Source organism: Barbus barbus (assembly GCF_936440315.1).
Source record: "Barbus barbus genome assembly, chromosome: 11".
In the NCBI taxonomy this organism is placed as follows: domain Eukaryota; kingdom Metazoa; phylum Chordata; class Actinopteri; order Cypriniformes; family Cyprinidae; genus Barbus; species Barbus barbus.
This window is the reverse complement of record NC_136739.1, coordinates 8,818,463-8,838,490: the sequence shown is the minus strand read 5'-3', so window position 1 is coordinate 8,838,490 and position 20,028 is coordinate 8,818,463. Positions and strand designations below refer to the sequence as shown.

Here is a 20,028-nt window from a genome sequence, read left to right as displayed (position 1 = left end):
CCATGATTAATTTCGACAACCCTACTCAAAAGTTTCTTTCTCTCTCGAAGTTATGACTGATAAAAATATCTTTGTACAGTGTTACCACCTCAACGTGTTGTTGCGAGCTGAGCATAAAGAGAATTCTCGGTTAGAAAATTCTGGACGTGCGCAAACTATGCTGATTAGGAGTGGGCGATATATCGGTAGACACGATTAACCAGTAGAAATTTGTCAACCGGTAGAGATTTTGGACTATAGTCTCTATTGTGGTTACAAGCTCACGTGATGTTGCTGTGTTGTGTCACGGAAAAGTATTGTTTGCCTGTGTTTTTAAGCATTGCAGTTTAAAAACAAGTGATTTTAAGCCGCTGAAATGCAATCTGAGAGCTGTCTGAGAGACACTTATGTGTGTAAAAATGCTCGTCTTTGCATGTATCCTCGGAAAAACACAGTAATTTAGGTCTTAAGTGAAAGCAAACAGCTGAGAAACTAAACAGTGTAACATTTAGAGTTGGGTATAACGCTACTTAGTAACGCGTTACTGTATTCTAATTACTTTTCCTGGTAATGCAGTAATGTAATGCGTTACATTTAAAATGTATGTAATTTGATTAGTTTCTAATTTCAATAAAATTGCATTACTTAAGTTACAAATGCAAAAATAAGAAGTAAAAAATAAGTAGTAAGAATCATGTTTTGCGCATCAGTATGCCCTTTAATAAATCACCAGAGATTGCAAGCTAATGCAGACGAGTTCAACAACATTCAGATGTAATGAAAGTTTGCCTATCATATTTCAAAATGTTGCACTCGATTTCACACATTTTATTCTGCCATTATAGTTTGGAAAAAGTTCAACAAGTGAATGTGTTCACGTTTGTCACAATAACACTAATATAAATAAAAATAAATGAATCATTACAATGAGATCCGCTGGATTAAGATGCATCGGCATCGCATTCTTCTTTTGAGGTAAATTTAAGGCTTATTCCTCACAGCGGGTCTTCAAAAACTAAAAGTAGCCAAGATGAACTTGATGAATCTTTCTTTGTTTACAGAGGCGATGTGGGTGTTCAAACATTCGCGCGTCTCAAGCCTGGTTTCACGTGGATGATTTTATAGCTCGCAACGTGAGTGGGAGTGATCACATTATAGATGAGCTCAAGACTACCTAACGTTGGTTTCATACAGATTATTTTATCAGAAAATACTTGTTTTCGACATGACCATTTAAAAATAGACACTTCAAGCTTTTTTAAAATACATTTCTCATGTATGTGTGTCGCTGAGTTTTCGTTCGTTTCAGGAAGATAGTCGCTGAGACTGAGAATGTAGAATGCTCTCTCTATTTGTTTTCTTTATTTTACAAAAGCAAACAAAAAGGTTGTTGATATTGCAATATACTGTATGTTGATATTGTGTACAAATAAAAGTAGACATTTTACAGCTTCAAACTCTTATCTGTACGATCACAAATTATGAAACATTAAGTTCTTTTCGCTGTTATCAGGAAAAAGCGAAGTGATGGTTGAAGTTGCTGTTTTAATACTCTTGTAATTTTTCAGTATATTATACTAATGTCATATTAAATTAATGAACGAACTATGAGTTTCACTTTGTAGTGTATTTTTTAGGTTTGATAACTTGAAAAGTAAATTAAACTTGGAAGTAACTTGAGCGTAAAGTAATTCGTAATTAGATTACTTTTTGAACGCAGTAATCAGTAATGTAATCAAATTACATTTGCAAAGAAGTAATTAGTAACTTGTAGTGGATTACTTTTTTGAGTAACTTACCCAAAACTGGTAACAGTATATTGTATCCGGGCAGCTCTTAAAGTGACAGCAGTCCAATATTCCTGCTGTTATTTTCGTGACCCTGTTACTCATTACATGTAATGTATTTACTGTAATAAATTAGTGTAATAAATAAGTCATTTATGCATAATTACATGCAATCAACACTAAAAAAAACCCCAATCCTAATCTTACAGTAAGTAAATGTTCTTAAATAATAATACAAATACATAACTACAATTTGACAAGGACACTAAAATAAAGTGTAACCCAACTTTGGTCTTAAGGGTCAGGGAAAGCATGGAAGATATATATATATATATATATATATATATATATATATATATATATATATATATATATATATATATATATATATATATATATATATATATATATAAAACAATAATAATAAAAAAAATAATAGGCTAAGGCTGTTTAAACACCATGCATCGTTCAGCCTAACCCTCTAAAAATTACAACACACCAGTCTTGTAAGGGCAGAAATGAACAGAAACATTGCTAAAGAAAGTGCATAACCACATTTTACACAAGTGTTCATTCAACACGCTCTAAATGTCCTACAGCAACCAAGGCAATGTCTCTCTTTACTGTCTCAAGTAAACATGAGAAAAGATGCCATCTTACTCATGCAGCGCTCACTGGTACAAACATCAGCTGATATGCAAATACTTTCATAACTGTTTCAACTCATGATGATATGGCCAAAATATGTCTAAAAAAATAAGATTAAGTAAGAATCCAAATAGATAAACTGAGTGGCTTTTGATCTTTGGACTGAAAAGTGTGTGAAAAAGTAGAGTGGATAAGCAGTTTTTGTCCGGGGTCGTAACACAATCAATTAAGTAATAAAACTTCTCATCCGAGGACTGATATTGAAGGTTAATGGTCAAAAGCCAGCACTGGACACAGAAAGGCTGGCAGAGTTTTTTTTTCTTTCATTATCTGTGCTCATATTATCAAAGACAGTGTGTTAATCATACCTGCTGGCCTCCAGGATATGACTGTCTGTTACTGTGACATACTACAGTTCTGCTGAAGACGTGCTGGTCTGGATACAGTCACACGGAACAGACGATCCCACAAACACACTGCACTGGGACATTTATGAAACAAAGCATATCTGTTCAAAACAGACCTGACATCAACAGAACATCACATATCAGATTAATACACAAACACTGTCATCATAATATTTATGCCCTTGAAAATGGCTTTCCCAGCAGACTGAGCCTCAGTGAGGACCAGTGACAAGCCGCTGTGAGTAATTACTGCACGTTTAAATCATCCCCGATTGTCTGATTACATGCATGAATTAATGAAGAGATAAATTCAGTCTGTGCATCTGTCAGCTGCTCTTCATTAACTCGAGACAAATCACAGCTGTACAGAAGGACAAAATCACCCACACACCTGCTTAAAGGGACAGTTCACCCAAAACTACAAATTCTGTCATAATTTATTCACTCTCATGTTGTATCAAACCTGTATGACTCACTTTCTTCTGCAAAACACAAAATAAGCTATTTTGAAGACTTTCGGTTCCCATTATACGGTAAAAAATACAATGTAAGTCAAAGGGAACAAAAACTATTTGGTTACCAACATTTTTCAAAATATCTTGTGTGTTTTGCAGAAGAAAGTCAGTCATACATGTTTGGAACGTCATGAGGGTGAGTAAATGATGACAGCATTTTCTTTGTTATTTAACATTATTTTTAGCCATTTTGCCACTCTTATGGGGCAGTTGATGGGGATGGGATCAGGAAATATTGTGAGCTGGACTTGACCTTGCATTGCCAGCATGAGCACAAACAGCTTTCAAAAGGCTTTTAAGATGAACATGATCAGTCAGATCACCTTAATCAGCCATTCATCTTGGCCAGAGTGTGCAGTTATCCTCTCCATTACACTTGTCATAGTGGGAAATCTGTAATCTTTCAGGGTTTAGTGTCCTGCTGAAAACTGAAGTGACAATTAATCGTTCCTTTATCTGAAAGCTCACAGCACTATGGGATGTCTTGTCGTCATGACAGCAGCTCTTCTATCACTCACATCCAATAAACAGATGTTTTCTACTCTTGTGAGTCAAAATGCTGATCATTCTAAATATTATAATAATAATATAATAATAATTTGTTGCATTTATATAGCGCTTTTTAGGGCTGCACGATAAATCGCATGTGATTGTCATGCACATCTTGTCAGTAAAGCCGGTTCTGTGAATAGTAGTAAATCTCCATCACATGCTTTCAGATGGAGTAGCATTTAATACACAGAGCCGTAGATCGCTGACAATATCGTGTTCATAATCACAGATGACGCACATTCGATTATGAACATGATATAGCATAGCTTGTCAGGAACTACGGCTCTGTGTATTAAATGCCGCACCATCTGAAAGCATGAGATGGAGATTTACTATTAATCACAGAACTGGCTTTACTGACGAGATGCGCAGGTTCATCCCATGGGATTTATCGTGCAGCCCTAGCGCTTTTCTAGACACTCAAAGCGTTTAACACTCAAAAAGTTAATCAAAAATACAGTAAAAATAGTATACTTATACAATTGTAACATTGTGAAATATTATAATTTAAATAAACCTTTTTCCATTTTTTATTTTTATTTTAATGTAATACATTTCTGTGATGTAAAGTTGGATTTTTGGCATCATTACTCCAGTCTTCAGTGTCACATGTTCCTTCAGAAATCTTTCGAATATACTTATTTGCTGCTCAAGAAACATTTCTTATTATGATCGATGTTAAAAACAGTTCTGCTGCTTCATATTTTGTGAAAATCGTGATAGATTTTTTGTAAGTTCAAAAGAACAGCATCTACTACAAATAGAAATCTTTTGTAACAGTGTAAGTGTTACACTGACCACTTAAATAGCTTGTATATGTATTTAACTACTATTTATTAGTCACAGTCACCGATAGTTGACTATTGTTTCAAATGGGTAGCTTTGGGTAGCTTGACTATAGCTGGACAGTATGCTGTCATTTAGCATAACGGTTCCAATGAGGAACACATCTCAAGCTTTCAGGCCATAAAGCAAAAAACTAAATCAGAGCACCACCAGAAACCACAAGAAAACGGGCGATAATCAGCCTGACATCTGGAGAAAAAAAAAGATTAAAAAAAAAACACCATTTTGCCAAAGCTCATATCTTTCTTAAAACAACAAACACAACCAAACTAAGAATTTAATTGGGAGACCGAGATGGTGCACAAGACCATGATGGCAATGAAGGATCATTTCCACAGTAGAAAACATATTTATAATCGCTATAACTGAACTCTTCATCCCTGTCACAAATATGGCTGAAGCAGAGGTCATCTGAGGGCAAAACTCATGAAATATCATGACAAGACAAACACAAATAGGCATGCTGGGTAACGGCATTGCAGCATCTCACCCTCTCCTCCAGGCCGGTCTCTTCTCCGGCGGCGTCCTTCCCGTCGGGTATGTCTCTGCAGACGGGCAGGGCTTTCTTCAGTGCCGGCTCGCGGTTCAGGGTGGTGTAGCCCACGTGCTCATAGATGGGGTTGATGGTCATCTTAGATATGTATTCGGCGGCTTTGGTCTCAATGTACAGCGTGATCAGGCCGTCCGTTACCAGGTCGTGGATGGACTCGAAGCGCTTCTCTCCCACAAAATGCTTCCCATCATAAAACAGACGGAAGTTTCGGGTCTGATTCCCAAAGCTGAGAGAGAAAGAGAGTGTGCGTTGGACTCGAGTGCTGTAACACACAGCTGTGAGACGATCCACAGAGAAATGAGACACGGACACACACACACACACACACAACATCTCTGGATGTATCAACTTCCTGTACTTTGGTTTGTAGTAGTAATGAACCTGGAGAGTAACGAGCTCATATGTTGATCAATATGAAGACCTGATACTCCCACACACACACACACACACACACACAGAGAGAGACAGTTCATAGCCCAGTTTACACATACATTTAAACATCTATTCTACATGGTTATCACTGTATTTTTAACCATTTTACCTATTTTAAGTTTATCTAGGCTTTTGCACCAATTATATTTAATATCCACCCTTCAATATTAATTGATCTTCCACCCAACAGGCTGATTTTGAAACATCTGTTTGTACACAATCTGTGCTATTATTGGCCAGTATTTGAATATTAGTTTACAAAATTCATAATCCAAATGCAGCTATTCAGGTCATCTGCTGAAAATTCCTATATTTTTTCATTCCGTAATATACAGCAGAAGAACAAAATATCACAATGTCGCTTTTTTTTCCAATATTGCGCAGCCCTTGTCAAGTCAAGTCTGCTTTATTGTCAATTCTTCCACATGTACGGCACATACATACAGAGAATTGAAATTGCGTTACTCTCAGACCCTTGGTGCATACAGTTAACATTTAAGACACTGACAGTAGACGTTCTAATACAGATAAATACAGTTTAAACATATGTACATACAACTATACAGATATACAAATGAGGACATTGTAGAAAAATAAAGAAAGAGATAGATAAAGTGGCATAAGGCACATGGCAGATAGAGTGCAAACCAGTTAAATAAAACAAAACTGTGCAGATATATGTGTATATGTATAGAGTGAATATATATAGTGCAAGAGGAGCTTATCAGTCTGAGGACATTGTAGAAAAATAAAAAAGGAGATAAATAAAGTGGCATAAGGCACATGGCAGAATAGATAGAGTGCAAACCAGTTAAATAAAACAAAACTGTGCAGATATATGTGTATAGTACTCGTGTAAACTGAATTAATTTTCATATCAGGTTATTGTTGAATTCAAATTGTCACTGAGATGAGAATTTTGATGCTGAAATCTTTCTACTAGAGACCTCATTGTCGAGGGCCAAGTTGCTGAATTCTGAATAGCCGTTGATGTGTAGATGTGGGCGGTCATATATTAATATTTGACATCACGACCATGTTCATTTTTGAACAAAGAATCACTAAATTACCAACAGTAATTTATCCAAACTACTCACTTTCTCCCTCACTGTTTGAATTGAAAATATATAAATTTATAGTCAGAGATTCATAATATAATTCATAATTGTGAATGTAAACAGAGTGGTGGCATTTATAAAGCAGTTTTAGCATACATAAAACAAAGAATGAATGTGCATATAATGACATCGTAACAAGTTTTAGAAAATGAATATTTGTATTTAAATATTTGTATCAAACGGTATTAGAAAACAGCGGTTTGATCCCTGAATCTCTAGGACAATCTTTTATAACCTGATCAGAGATGGTAATGCTGTTATGAGCCACTGGAAATCATAGGACAGCTGAGGTTTTATAATGCATGTGCTTCCTGTTGGAGTTTGATTATGATCCCACAGAGACTCACACACACAAACCTAGACTTACACACAAGCACACCCAAAATCAGATGCAGACGGATCTGAAAACACTTACAGATACACACAAGGAGTTCATATAAGAAACAGCTACACGCACACACACAGAGGTTTGTGTGACATCAGAAAGATACACCACACACAGAAACAACCACATGCACAAAGGCTAATGTCATTAAAGCCTGATGGCAATAGAGCTCTTTGATGTTAAAGCTTTTGCGCACAGGACACAACAGCTGCTTTCTCTGAGGAATCACATGCCTGAGAATGAGCACAAGAGAGCGGCTGAGACACACACACACACATGCGCACACACACGCACGCACACGCACGCACACACACGCACACACACACACACACACACGCACACACAGAGAGAGAGAGATTTTGGACTAGAATGTCAGCACGTGCAGTGTGTAGCAGTGTGTGGCCAACCGTCTGCTCAAGCGAACAGATTAAAAGGGATTATCTCGAGACTTTTTGTGTCTCGGACACACACACACACACAAACACAGCTTTTACAGCACAATTTTTACATTAACATACACTTCGATTCATTGTTTTTGAAAGAAGTCTCTTATGCTCATTAAGGTTGCATTTAAATGATTTGTTTAAAAAAAAAAAAACTAAAAACAGCAATAGTAATAGTGCTGTTAAATATTATTACAATTTAAAATAACCGTTTTCTATTTGAATATATTGTAAAATGTCATTTAATCCTGTGATCAAAGCTGGATTTTCAGCATCATTACGCCATTCTTCAGTATCACATGATCCTTCAGAAATCATTCTAAAATGCTAATTTGATGCTCAAGAAACATTTCTTAATAATATCAATGTTGAAACCAGTTGTGCTCAAAATATTTTGTGGGGGAGTTGCAATCAAAAGAGAAGTGCTTGTTTGAAATACAAATATTTTGTAATATTATAAATGTCCTTCCTGTCAAATGTTCTGTGTATTACCCACGTTTACACATCAACACACTGCCAGTGCCTGCTAAAAGACACAGAGTCACAGTGTGCAGACTATAACCGATGATAACAAAGGCTGTTTATACAGAGTATTCATGAAACAGAAGTAAAATCAGCTTATTTAATTCTAGGGGTCAGTGAGAGGCTGAAACGTGACATTGCCCTAAACCTGAAAAAAGTAAACACTAAAAAAGAAAAAATTGTGTACAACTTGATTTAATATATGAAACTTTGACCAATATTACACAAAAATGGGTAACACTTTAGAATAAGGTTCCATTTATTAACATTAGTTAATGTATTAACTAACATGAACAAACAATGAACTTTATTACACTATTTATTAAACTTTGTTAATGTTAATGAAAATACAGTTGTTCATTGTTTACTCATTAACTAATGTTAACAAACACAATTTGTGAATTTAATAATGCATCAGTAAATGCTGAAATTAACATTAACTCCGATTAATAAATGCTGTAGAAGTATTGTTCATTCTTATTCTAAAGTGTTACCCAAAAATGTAAAATAACGGCCTTTTTAAAACCCTAGTGATGACTGAACAGCAAAAACCAGCCGAAGTAAACACGCATCATACTAATCCGATTAGGAGACATTAGTCTCTTCAAGGACAGACTTCATTCCATACGCAAAATAATGCTGGACAGATTTGTGAGAAACACAGCACATTTCTCAAACCCGTATGCCCTTCACTGTGCTGCTCCACATCCAAACGAATCACACATCAGCCAAACACACAGGGGTCGAGACGAGGTCAAGATACGGCAGAGAGACTGGAGAAAGGGTCGAGATCTAGGTCACAGACGGATGGGATACTAACACAAGGTTTTGATCATGAGAGGTTACAGGGGCAAAAGTTTCAGACACAAATGCTGAGGTAGAACAGAAGTGAGCTGTAAGGTTAGTTTTGCACAGGTGGTTTCTGGGTGTTCCTCAGAAATGAATCTGACAACATTAGCAACCAGTCAGTGAAACCCCTAATAATCTCAGTTGCTGCATAGAACATCTTTATAGAGGTATTTTACTCACAAAATTTGGAAATGCAAAATTAACTGGAAGAGTAGTTTGAAGACCAATTTTGATGTTGGCTTGACAAAGTCGGGTCTGAAAGTTTGAAATCATTTTTAAAAGCTTAAGTTTGAAGTTCAAAAAATGTTTCTAAGATGTTTCAACATTTGCTGATGTTTTAAAACAATGCTATAATATTTCTAGCATATGAATATTTCACTTTTTTAACGTTAGCTAGTGTGTAATGTTGCTGTTTGAGCATAAACAATATCTGCAAAGTTACGACATTAAGTTCAATGCAAACAGAGATATTGCAAAATTTCGCTCGAATTGAGGGGGGATGTGGAGGAATGGCATCCCCCTGGTTGAAAAAAAATGACAAGCATCCCTTCAGTTAAACCACCATCCCATCTTACCTTCCCCTTTAGATTAATAATGTGTATTATGTAAAACTTATCATGCAAATGAAATTAAAATAAAGTTAAAATTCTCTAGCCTACCTATGATAATTCACAAACTAAATAACGGCGATTGGCCAATCAGAACTCAGTACTGTACTCAGTACTTCAAGCTGTGCACAAACGGAAGCATGTTTTCTTTTTTTTTCATGCAAAATGGTCCAAGCGCAACTTTTGAAGTTCTTTAAAACGAAGACAAAAGAAAATGTATGATTTCTCCTTGATTAAAACTTAAAGACATTCCCTTGACATAATGTTATTGTGCTGTATGTGTGACTGTGAGGGATTGAGAGACGATAGGACTTTGCAAAATCAAACAAAAACACATCTTGAAAGCATTCACTGTGCGATGAAGCCTATTAGAATGCAGTTAGAATGCCCTTATAATTCATGAATAAATTATGAATTAAGGATGCCTTATAGAACCCATGTATGAGTTATGTTTTTATATTCATTGCACAAGCAATGTACTTTTCTTAATATCAGCACATGCGCGCGTGCACAAATATGCTATTAATTTTATACCAGTGTATAGCAACACTGTTTTGTTTCTTGAATGAATCAGTTTTTGAACGAATCGAGTGAGCCAGTGATTCAACGGTCCATTCAGATGGGCACACTTTTTTAGTTTCTAACTGAATCGGCCGTTTTGAATGAATCGTTTGATTTGAAGGATTCAAATTAGGGCTGCACGATTATGACAAAAATCATAATTGTCGATTATTTCCCTGAGATTGTAACTGAGATTATTAATAATGATTATTTTGAACAGATTTATGCCATTGTTTGAAGCTTTATGCCATATTTTGAGTTAATATTTTGAGCTTTTGAGTTGGGATGCAGATGTACATTTGACAGTACCATTGTGAAAACTGTAACAACCTCATCTTTTATACATAATCAAAAGAACAGCACCTCATTATCATGGTAAAAAAAGTAGCCTAACTATATGGCTTCTATGGTGTTTGCATTGAAAAACAGTAACCTAAAGACATTCAGTCAATTACAAATCCACATCAACTGATAGAATTCATTTAGTATCGAAACACCACAGTTGTGTTGCTGGGAGACACAACACTTCTGCTTTGGCTTTAAAAAATTGCGAACTTTGTGTCTGCCTCACTCACAATGAAGAACTTCCATGCCGACGACATGTGTACATGCGGATGTGAGCGTAAGTGTGCCGTCAAAACAGGCCAGCTCGTGAGATGAGGTGTATTAGATTTGAAGCAGCAACGCGCAAACCGATCAACGCGCAAACCAGCGCTCTCTCCACCCTCAATACCACGAGTGAGGTGCCCTTGAGCAAGGCACCGAACCCCCAACTGCTCCCCGGGCGCCGCAGCATAAATGGCTGCCCACTGCTCCGGGTGTGTGTTCACGGTGTGTGTGTGTTCACGTTGGATGGGTTAAATGCAGAGCACAAATTCCAAGTATGGGTCACCATACTTGGCCGTATGTCACTTCACTTCACTTCACTTCACTTCACTCAAACTCTCCTTCTCACCGTGCATTAGGACGATGTAGATTTTTCTCATTGTGATGGATGATTAAGGGAATTTGGGCTTTATTTTCCCTCCTATTTATATTTCTGTGAAACAGGAAGCCAAGGCTGTATAACTTCATGTTCATAATCACCCTGGAGTGCTCAAAATTGTGAATATGAATGGGAATATATTTCAGAGATATTTCACTCATAACAATTTCTAGGGGTGCCAATAATTGTGTCCAACGTGTATTTGAGAAAAACATTTATTTCATATTGATATTTTCCCCTATTTTAAATTCTTATCATCTAATGAAAGGTTAGATTTTTGTGAATTTTTAAAATAAAAGATCAAAAGAATTAATGCAGATTAATTTTCACAGCCTTTACCAAGGGTGCCGATATTTTTGGACTGTACTAGCATGGCAACACATTACTAACATGAATTAACTTGTTGCTAGCATATTTCTAGCAATTAACACATTGACAGCATGTTTTAACACATTGCTGACATGATTTAACATACTTAGTATATTTGTAGCATTTTGTAAAATGTTCCCTGCTAAAAAAATAAAAAAATAGAAGGTTTTAGTTGGTCTTTCAGCATAGTCATGGATGGTTTCCAGGCTGGTTTTAAAGGGGTTTTGACCACTTCTTTAGCTGGTCAGGCTGGAAGACCAGCTAAAACCAGCTACTTCCAGCTTAGGCTGGTTTTAGCTGGGGAGTTTTTCAGAAGGGTTAATAATATTTTGTTACATCTTGTGTTGCTAGCATGTTTTAACATGTCTCTATTGTGACGAGTCGGCTGCCTCCCCCCTTATTGTCATCACCACCCCGTCCCGTATTCGCCGCCCTTCACCAGGCTCCCGACGGGAGTGGGTGTGTGAGAGAGGAGGGGCGCTGAAACAGCCAGGGCTGGCGGCGTGTGATGAGGCACACCTGATGTGAATAGAGCCTCATCACCGCCGCCGTTTAAATGCCGAGCGCGCCTCTCCTCGAGAGACCGGTCTCTTCCCCCGTGCATGCACGCTGGTGTCCTCGTGGGTCCAGGAAGGGAGCGTTGAGGGATTTCCTGCCGCCGCCAGAGACGCGAGCCGCCGGACCCGCAGTCCTGACGCCGCACTCGTGATACGGCCGACGGGCCAGGATGCCGGGCCGTAGAGTCCCCCAGAAGTGCCGCGGCCAGCAGAGGACGAAGCCGCGAGCAGAAGCCGCCGCCCCTCGCGCCCCGGACCAGGAGGGGAGAGCGTGCGGCCACCGGACTCCGCCCCTTCCCTGGACCCTTCCCTCCTGAACACTGCCCTCCTTCACAAGCCCCGCAGCACAACAAGGACACCAGATCCCTGTTTATTTTGGACACTTTTCCCCCTTTGGACACTTTATTTTAATATTTTTGTTTAATAAAAACCTCTCCGAGGCCTGATGCCACTCCCACTGTGTCTGTCGTTTGCTCCTCCCGCCACACTATCATGTTCCTAGCATGGTTTAACAAACTGCAACCATGTTTTAACACATTGTTAACATGCTGTTAATATTACCATGTTTGCTTAATTGTTTTAACATGATGCTATTACTTTCTGTAAGCTGAAGTAGTTACAAAATATAAAGCACACGAGTCAGAACATCCTGAAGAAAAAGAGGAGTCTGGACAGGACAGAGGTCAAAGGTGAAGGTTCATGTACCGTAGAGCTAACGTGTATGTTCCCGGCTGTCTCTGGCTCTCTCGGATCAGATAACTTCCCTCAGCCACACTGAGCAGTTGGTCGGCTTCCTCTCTGGAGATCATCCCATGATACCTTCACAGGAAACCAAATCAGAGAGAAAATATTAATAAGACCGCATTAGGTCTGAATCCTGAAACACTGGGGATTCATGTTAGTCCACACCACACCCATAGAATATGAACTGGGTCTGTAAAGAGTGTAATGAAACTCACTCTCGTCCATAGTACTTCGGCCGGTTCTCCACCTGCAAACACGAGAGAGAGAGAGAGAGAGAGATAGAGAGAGAGATAATTACTGACTAAAACGTTATGCAATAAAATACTTCATTATTGTTCAGGAACGCACACATACAGTCACGGACAAAAATATCGGCACCCTTGCAATTCTGTCAGAAAATGCAACACTTTTCTCAGAAAATTGTTCCAATTGCTAATTTTTTGGTATTCACATGCTTATTGTTTTTGTTTGCACTGCAACAACACAAAGAACATATAAATAAATGGAATGTTGACTGAAGAATTATTCCAGTGCAAAGCAACAGTGTTTCATGAGAGACATGAAATTAATCAAAGCTAAGTGGATTACCACGGACAAACTGCAAAATATAGGGCAATCTAGGGAAGACGCCCCTCTTAGGAGCGGTGTGCATTTACTGATAACGGAACATATTTTGGGAGTTAAGCAAGATGAAATGCATCAACAATAAATAATAAATGGAAATATATATATATATATAATGTTAATTTTGCAGTAGTAATTTGAAAACCATAAGAAAGTCTATCTTGCTCCACTACTGGGATGTGATGACCCCTTTCTGGGACAAAAGCCCTCGGGGGGTCAACTCATCCCAGCTGCTTTGGCAGAATATGTAAAATACATCTGATATCATTTTTAATAATTTATGTCTATGGAAAAGGTTCCATGAATGTAAAAGACTAATCCAATATTCTATGTAAAATTATGCATTTTGACAGTTTAATTGAATAATTGAATAAAACACGGGCAAATCAAATGATGAAACTCCGGTCAAAAATTTAACTTATTCTATTAATTATATATAGACCTTTATTTGCATTCAATGGGAAGTCATAATAGCAATAGACTATGAATTCTGCTCAGATGGCCCGTGGGTTAATACAATTCATTAAATTATTTCGAAATGATACAACAATTATTAAATCAAATAATAAAAATGCCACCAACAACATGCTACTGGAGACCTTCTGATCCAGTTCTCAGGGTGACAGAGTTGGTCTGATAAATCTATATGAATCCCTGCATCTACAAATCCCTCATTAAACAAACAGATATAAACATTTTATGCAGCAAACCAAAAATATCTTACAGAATGCCACAACTGACCAATAAATAACAAGTATTCCAGAGAGCATTACTGCTAATCTGGATTTTATTAAGTATGTAGTAATGTAGTATTAAAAAATATTTAATATAAGATTGATTTTTTAATCAATATGCATTATTTTTGAAATCACATACAGTATATGCGGTTTTTTTTTTTTTCATTACTGTGAACATTACTGTCAGGAAGCACTGCTTTACTCATGCTCGTAAAAAGACATTAAGTCATTTTGTAATAAAAATACTGTTAAATGCACAGTTTTGGACATGAAAAGGAACAACTCATTTTACAATTTACAGTGAGAAAACATTCCCAGAATTCTTTATTGTATTATTTTAGTGTTATGTGTGTTACCATGATAGTGTTGACTAGTATTTTCATGAATGACACTGTGTGCTGTTTATATATTAGCAGAGGTGGGACCAAGTCATTGTTTTGCAAGTCACAAGCAAGTCTCGAGTCTTTGCATTCAATTCTCGAATCAAGTCCCGAGTCAAGACAGACAAGTCCCGAGTCAAAATAGGCAAGTCCAAGTCGAGTTGCAAGTCCTCAACTTTTAGCTTCAAGTCTTAAACAAGTCATTAGTGCTCTTTGCCCAAATTAGTGCCTCAGTATTAATTACCATATCAAATTTATAGCATAATATAATTTATATCAGGAAGTCGGGTAGAATATGTTTTACATAGTTTAATTTCATGTGAGATGGGCCCCCTTAGTAAAAGTACTCAAGTTCAATTTAGGGATTGTGCCAAAATAGGAACAGAACAGCAAAGACAACATAATTTCATAGAAATAACAGCTGTGATACTTTGCGTGTGTGCATAAGGTGTTATAGGTGTTATATCTAAGCCAATGAGCCATTATTTGGAACCTCAATGAAACCGGTTTAAAAACATGAGCAGAAACGCAGAAAGAGCTGCTTTGAAAGAACTAGAAGAAATACCTGCTACCAAACTTTACATGTGAGAGGAAACCTGCAACATGGATGCAGACAAACTCATGAAGACATGCAGTCATTCAAAAATGCTACCATTCTTTATAAGAGTAACAAAGACAAAATGTTGTACGTTAAATGTTAAGTTTATAATATGCATAGTTGATTGCTAAATTTGGGGGCTATGTGCTATACAGACTGATTTACCACACGTGAATTCAATTATTTATCCCAAAAGAAATAAGTGAAATGAGTGCCTGGTGAAGAGGGAAAAAAATTGAGTATATTTTATAGTTATATATAGACTACAATTCACAAATCATTTTGTGAAATAAACACTTCTTCAAATTATATTTTAAATGATCATTAGGCCAACTGCCGCTTTTTTCCTTCAAATTATAGCTACATTTTTTGCAATGATTCAATTTTAAATCTAGCTTAAATCAAAGTTTATCTAATAATTATTTTGCAACAAACTTTAAACCTTTAAAAATATGCAGGTTTACATTTTAACCCATCATTTTGATCCTGGATTTAAGTAATATTTGCACCAGAACTTTAAACTCAGATTTAAATCTTGATTATGGATTAACTTTAAACTTAATGGAGGTTTATATAAAATAAAATGCACATGCAATTAAAACAGGGCAGGGCAGCGCTTTTCACGAACGGAGACAGCTACTACTCTTATCTCAGTTCTTTTGTCGTAAGTTATGCTATTACTCCATTCATTTATTCTAGCATAATATATACTGTATATCAAGTGCTCCCTGAACGCAGTCTCTAGCTTATTGCCAGTCCAGCACAAGCACGCTGCACCCGTCTAGAGTGATAACGACGCTGATCTGATCATAAAGTCTTTCCGAGTCACAAGGCTCAAGTCCAAGTCAAGTCTTGAGTCATTGCTGTCAAAGTCTAAGTCCAGTCTCAAGTCTTCTTTAACTATGGTGAGTCGCAAGTCATCAAATTTGGGACTCGAGCCCGAGTCAAGTCTGGAGTCATGTGACTCGAGTCCACACCCCTGTATATTAGTATTTTCCTCCTCATTTTGTGAAGCTGCTTTTGATGAACTCAAATTCATCATGTGCCTTTCTCTTAACGATCTCTGTTTTTATGTTTATCAGTATGCTATAAAGGTAAAAACTGATTTGAGTAATTTGGTATATTAACATTACATCAAATTATTATTATTTTATTTTTTTAACGGTAAAATTTTTTGTGGTATTTTTCATTATAAGCTTTTCAATTATTACAGCAAAAAACAGCACATCGCCAAAATACTAACATTACAAATCAGAGTGTAAAGACAAAATAACAACACCACCACATAAATACATTTTCCATTATTGTTCGTTGGTGACATTTAACCCTTGATCCGACAATCAGCAGTGTAAAGCCAACACGCAAATAAATTAGCATAACAAACCCCATAACACCCTCCTGAATGATTAACCTTGAGCTTACAGACAATCCAGCAGCACTGAAATCACAAAGCACCCTCATCCTCCTCTCCCTTCCCCCATACAGCCTCTGTTTCTCCCACATTCATCTCTTACAGGAAACACAAACGCAGGGCAATCGAACAGTGGTGTGTGTTTGAGTTTATGGGAGCAGGTTTACTATGGGGATTCTGACTAAAATATATTTGACAACTTTTAACAATGACATGAGAAAAATCAAAAGTCCTACACAATGGGAAAACCAGATGATCACAGCTACAAAAACAAGAAACATAAGACAGCTGAAATATATACATCGAGGAGGAATAAACCGACCGATGCAGCTTTAAAACAAAAACACAACACCAGACACTGAGAAGTGTCAGTCAGTGAATGAATGACTGTTTCTGGGTAAATGGGATGTGGGATGGAATAACACTGTTTCCTGATGAGAATAAAAGCAGAACGTGTTTTTGTAAAGCAAAGTTGTGTGTTAATGTGTGTGTGAAGCGCACATGTGAAATGACCGACAGGGTAATAAAACCACCTAATGATGGGAATCAGCAACACTACAGAGCTAATCAATCACTGAAAGCCAGTGTTTAACAGTCAAAGGGCCTGTGTGTGTGTGTGTGTGCGGAGTGTGTGTGCTGAGTGTGCACTATTTGCTGTATGAAGAATGAGAGCGTCTGATTTCTGTCTGGCTATCAGCAATATCAGCAATGACCAGGTAACATTGGAAAAATTAGCCAATTGTTTCACACATTTTCACCCAATTTCTCACATCATTTATTGTATTAAGTTCATTACGTTTGTTCTCTCCTATTTTGGAAATCAGGAAAAACAAGATATAAAAATTGGCCCCATTTACTAGAATTAATGAGCACAATTCATCACTTCTTGATATTCTAAATAGACTAGATTTCCTAAAAAGAAATACATTTACATTTGCAGTTACAGTAAAGTTACTGCAGTTGTTTTTTAATATACATATAAAAAATTTGTAATCGGTGGAGAATTAAGTAAATGTGCTGTCACATCACACACACGCCATTTAAAAGTTTGAACGAGTCGGTAATATATATATATATATATATATATATATATATATATATATATATATATATATATATATATATATATATATATAGCTTTTTATTTTTTATCGTTTAAAGAAGCCTTCTCTGCTCACAAAGGCTGCATTTATTTGATTAGAATATAGTAAACACTCTAATATTGTGAACTATTATAACAATTTAAAACAACTTTTTTCTATTGTAATATATTTTAAAATGTATCCTATTCCTGTGATGCCAAGCTGAATTTTTAGTATCATTACTCCAGCTTTCAGTGTCACATGATCCTTCAGAAATCATATGCTGTTGCTGATAAATTAATATTTATTAATATCAGTGTTGAAAACAGTTGTGCTGCTTCATATTTTTGTGGAAACTGATACACATACTGATGATTTTTTTCAGGATTCTTTGATTAACAGAATGTTCAAAAGAACAGCATTTATTTGAAATAGAAATGTATCGTCTTTATTTTCAATAAATTTAATGCATATTTTCTGAATGAAAAAAAAAAGTACTGATCCCCAAATTATTGTAGGTCATCAAAAAATAAATAAAATAAAAACACAATAAACTGTCTGGCATGAATTCAGTCAGACTAAAGGAGGTAAACACCAGTGATTGCACCAAGTCCTGCAGCTCCACTTAGTTTCGATCAAGTCTGATCAGTTTTTAGAACCAGCCTACAAAAGAAAGAAATCGTTGTGACAGCTTTATTCAACTATTTTTTCTTTTCCATGTCAAAATCCGACGCGCATTATGACAGCACCACAACACATACACGTTCTTTCCTCAGCTCATAAACTTCTCATGAATGCATGTCAAAATTCAGCCCGATATCACGGCAATTCGTACATATTTTACGAGGTGGCTAATTCGTACGAATGACCTACACCTAACCCCGCCCCTAAACCTACCCATCTCTGGGGTTTAGACAAATCGCACAAAATCGTACGAGTGAGGTCGTGCAAATTCGTACGAATTAGCCACCTCGTAAAATACGCACGAATTGGTCGTGAGATATGAAAATCTGACAGAAGAGTGGAAATTGTTGAGTGAAGTCATTATTTTTGTTTTCTTTGTGCACAAAAAGTATTCTCGTAGCTTAACATTACAGTTCACACTGATGTCACATGAACTGTTTTATCGATGTCCTTGCTTTCTAGGCCTTGAACGTGGTAGTTACGTTGCTGTCGATGGAGGGTCATAAAAAGCTCTCGAATTTCATAAAAAATATCTTAATTTGTGTTCTAAAGCTGCATGATTAATTGTTAAAAGATTGTGACCTTGATTTAAATACCCACACGCTCTAATTTCTAAATGACAACGATTCGCCCATATGTATTAAACCTTTGAAAAAAATCATACCGGAACATTCAAATCTGCATTCATGCTGCCGCTGGCACAGAGAGCAGACAGTTAACATGTTTGGGTAAGAAACAGCTTCACAAACAGTCTTTTCAAATACAAAGTTTTATTTCTGTCTTAAGGTCATTGCACACGGAGTCCGAAATTTTCATCCAAATTTTTTGGACGTTAAAAAAATAAATAAGACCTCACGTTGTGTCAATCACGTTTACACATTGCCTCCGAAACTTTCGTTCGTCATAAAAAAATTCGGACCAGGTTAAATTTTCTGAGTTTTCGCATCCGTAACAAGCATTTTGATAGAAAAGGATGAAAATACGGGGAACAAAATGAAAAAACGCATTTCGGACTCAGTGTGCAATGACCTTTACAGTCATTCATATTATAACAAAAATACTGGATGAAAGTTTAGATATAAACATTGATGTCTATAGTAGCAATGAAAATAGAGCAAGTCATCTACTTGAAAGTAGCTTCAAATAGCGTTTGTGTCGATTGTATCATTTCGCCACTAGGTGGCAAAAAGTGACTATTAAAAAATGTATTTCTCTTTGAATCATTCATTCGAGATTAATTAAAAAACACTGATTTATCCAGTAATTAAATAAGTGAGGTATGAGTGAGTCATTGAATCATTAATTCAAACCAATTTTTCATAATTTTAATACTAAAAGTTGGTGTCTATCGTGTTCCGAAGATGAAGACCTCCAGTCTTACGGGTTTGGAACGACATGAGGGCGAGTAATTAATGACAGAATTTTTGGGTGGACTAACCCTTTAAGTTTCTTGTTTTAATAATGGTTAGTGTGTATTTCATATCCAAGAAAAAATGGTCTAACATCATCCAACATAAATGTCTTGACTGAATATCTAGGTTTACACACATCGCGGTCCTCCTCTCACAGAGATGAAACTCCTCGAAGAGAGAATTACATACGACTCTCACACACAGGGAATGAAGGTTGGGTTTTCCTTCACACACGAATAC

The 20,028-nt window shown here is 36.6% G+C and overlaps 1 protein-coding gene across 1 annotated transcript in view; it reads right to left on the bottom strand.

Moving 5' to 3' along the window:
- The window catches only part of LOC306876709 (N-chimaerin), a 61,750-nt gene that overhangs the window by 27,704 nt on the left and 14,018 nt on the right, over nt 1–20,028 (bottom strand). Inside the window, exons 4-6 of the mRNA XM_079428064.1 lie at nt 13,076–13,107; nt 12,822–12,935; nt 5,225–5,513 (exon numbers count right to left, since the gene is read on the bottom strand). Coding sequence (XP_079284190.1) covers nt 5,225–5,513; nt 12,822–12,935; nt 13,076–13,107 — 435 coding nt within the window. The remainder of the gene's footprint in view (nt 1–5,224; nt 5,514–12,821; nt 12,936–13,075; nt 13,108–20,028) is intronic.